Below are 2,400 nucleotides of genomic sequence, written 5' to 3'. Positions count from 1 at the left end.
CTGGGACCTATGAGGTCATCCAGCGCTGAAAGGGAAATTAACGGTAAGAAGGCTTGACGGGTGTAACAGGAGGAAAATCTCTTAGTTGCACTGAGAATCAATTGTTAGGAGAGGGTGGGGGGAAAAGGAAGAAAGAGAGGTACAGTAAAAGGAATGAAACAGGTTGCAGCTAGGTGCCGAAGGGACGCTGCAAAGAACCTTAGTAATGCCTACAGTGTACCACGTGAGGTGCACTGACGGCGCTACCCTACTACGGGGCCAATATTTTATCCACAATGAGAACGGCTCAACACCGAGATTCGGGAAATATATGAACGTTGATTCTCCTGTTGCCTGTGGAGTAATTTGATGGCGTTCATAAGATGCAGTTCTACGTGGCGGAAATATGCCTCAAGTTCTATTGTAGGAACTTAGCCTGCATGGAGAAGTCTGATTTTTTTAAACTAAATTTTACTATCTAGGTTTTACGAGCTTTCAATATTATAGTTTTCGTGTTTATGAACATGGCAATCTGAATAGCTTGTACTCAAGTAAAAAAAAAATCAGACTTCTCCATGCAGGCTAAGTTCCTACAGTTAAACTCTTATTCGTCAAAGTTTTCTTGGAATATTCATTCAATCATACTATATGGATACTTAGGCGCCTTACATCAAGTACAAAGAACACTTACGTCAAATTTATCAACAATGGATTATTCCAGAACAAAGCGCAATACTCAGAACAACGTCTCTGTTGGTAGGAAGAGTCCAGAGGTTCATATAAGTCCTCTTATCTCCTCAACAACTTGCCAGAAGCCAGGCTTAATCTAAACCAGTATATCAATTGAGAACATGAATCAAATCCAGTCATTGTAGAAGAATATATTAGCGTTAATCACAATTCACTATCGAAAAAAGTTTTCAACGACTGAAAGTCAGAACTGAATGTTCACGCATCAGTAAAGTATCGTTGTTCACCATTACTCAGTTTACTGCAAAAGTTTGCATTATACAGCTCTTTTCTCTCAGTTTTCAAGGGCTTCTCTAGGAGCAAGAGCCTTCGCCAACATGGAGGACTTGATTTAAAAAAAAAAGAAATAAATAGAATAAAAAAAAAATCTCCTTTGGCCAGGAACGACGTGTCAAGTCAGCCGTTACAAGCGGGAGCAAGCAGTGTGCAGGAACGGAAAATGCTAGATATGGTTTCGATAAAGATAACTGTGCTTGGACAACTGAGTAAAAGCTAGAGGAGGTGGAGATGGGGGAAAGGTGGGGGAGGTGGAGATGGGAGAAAGGTGGAAGAGGTGGAGATGGGGGAAAGGTGGAGAAGGTGGAGATGGGAGAAAGGTGGAAGAGGTGGAGATGGGGGAAAGGTGGGGGAGGTGGAGATGGGAGAAAAGTAGAGGAGGTGGAGATGGGGGAAAGGTGGAGGAGGTGGAGATGGGAGAAAGGTGGAGATGGGGGAAAGGTTGGGGAGGTGGAGATGGGAGAAAGGTGAAAGAGGTGGAGATGGGGGAAGGGTTGGGGAGGTGGAGATGGGAGAAAGGTGAAAGAGGTGGAGGAGGTGGAGATGGGAGAGAAGTGGAAGAGGTGGAGATGGGGACAGGTTGGGAGGTGGAGATGGGAGAAAGGTGGGAGACGTGGAGAAGGGGGGGGGGAGGTGGAGGCGGCGGAGATGGGGGAAATGCGAGAGAGGTGGAGAAAGGGGTGTGGGGGGGAGGGGAATAACACAACCAGAAGAAGAGCGGGGCAGAACAGCAGCTGCTGGAGAAGGGAAGGAAACAACAGGAGAGAAGCAGATGATGAGGAAGGAGTAGGAGGAAGGAGGAGTGAGAGGAGTGAAGGAGGAAGAGAAGGTGGAGGTGTTGTGAGAGGAGATAGAATGTGGGAAGATAATTATTATCATTGGTTATAATCATTATTCAAAAAGATAAACTCCTGCAGAACAAGGTCATTGACTTCCAGAAGCAGCTACATTAGAATAGAAAATGTAAAAAAAGAGAAAACGGAGATAAGTAAATAACACATAAACAACTAGAAGAGAATACGCTAACGAAAAAATAAATGAATACATGCATACATAAACAACAATATAAGTCAGAGATAAAAGTAACAGAAGAAGCGCGGAGGGAAAAAAATCCTTTCATCTTTTCGTATATAAAAAAAAATTATCGCTCAACGCATGTGCTACTCAGCCACTGATCAATCTATGTACTGATGTCCCCAGAGAGAGAGAGAGAGAGAGAGAGAGAGAGAGAGAGAGAGAGAGAGAGAGAGAGAGAGATTCCGAAAGCGTGTCACTAGGGTTGGACTGTGCAGCTATATAGTGTTTTGAACTGCCGGACTGCAAAGTACAACAGTTCGTGAAGCAGAGCAGGTGATTCCGCACAGTCTCAGATTCACTCATATTGTGAAAATTTTT

The 2,400-nt window shown here is 44.0% G+C and overlaps 1 protein-coding gene across 1 annotated transcript; it reads right to left on the bottom strand.

The window, feature by feature from the left end:
• Nucleotides 1-1,221: 1,221 nt before the first annotated feature.
• On the bottom strand, nt 1,222-1,884 carry LOC136853940 (uncharacterized). Its single transcript, XM_067129836.1, has one exon. It carries the CDS (start codon nt 1,882-1,884, stop codon nt 1,222-1,224), a length of 663 nt encoding a protein of 220 aa, XP_066985937.1.
• Between the last annotated feature and the right edge of the window lie 516 nt (nt 1,885-2,400).

The sequence above is a fragment of the Macrobrachium rosenbergii genome, chromosome 28 (assembly GCF_040412425.1).
Source record: "Macrobrachium rosenbergii isolate ZJJX-2024 chromosome 28, ASM4041242v1, whole genome shotgun sequence".
Taxonomy (NCBI): Eukaryota; Metazoa; Arthropoda; class Malacostraca; order Decapoda; family Palaemonidae; genus Macrobrachium; species Macrobrachium rosenbergii.
Note: the sequence above shows the minus strand (reverse complement) of the source record. Positions and strands in the feature narration are given on the sequence as shown.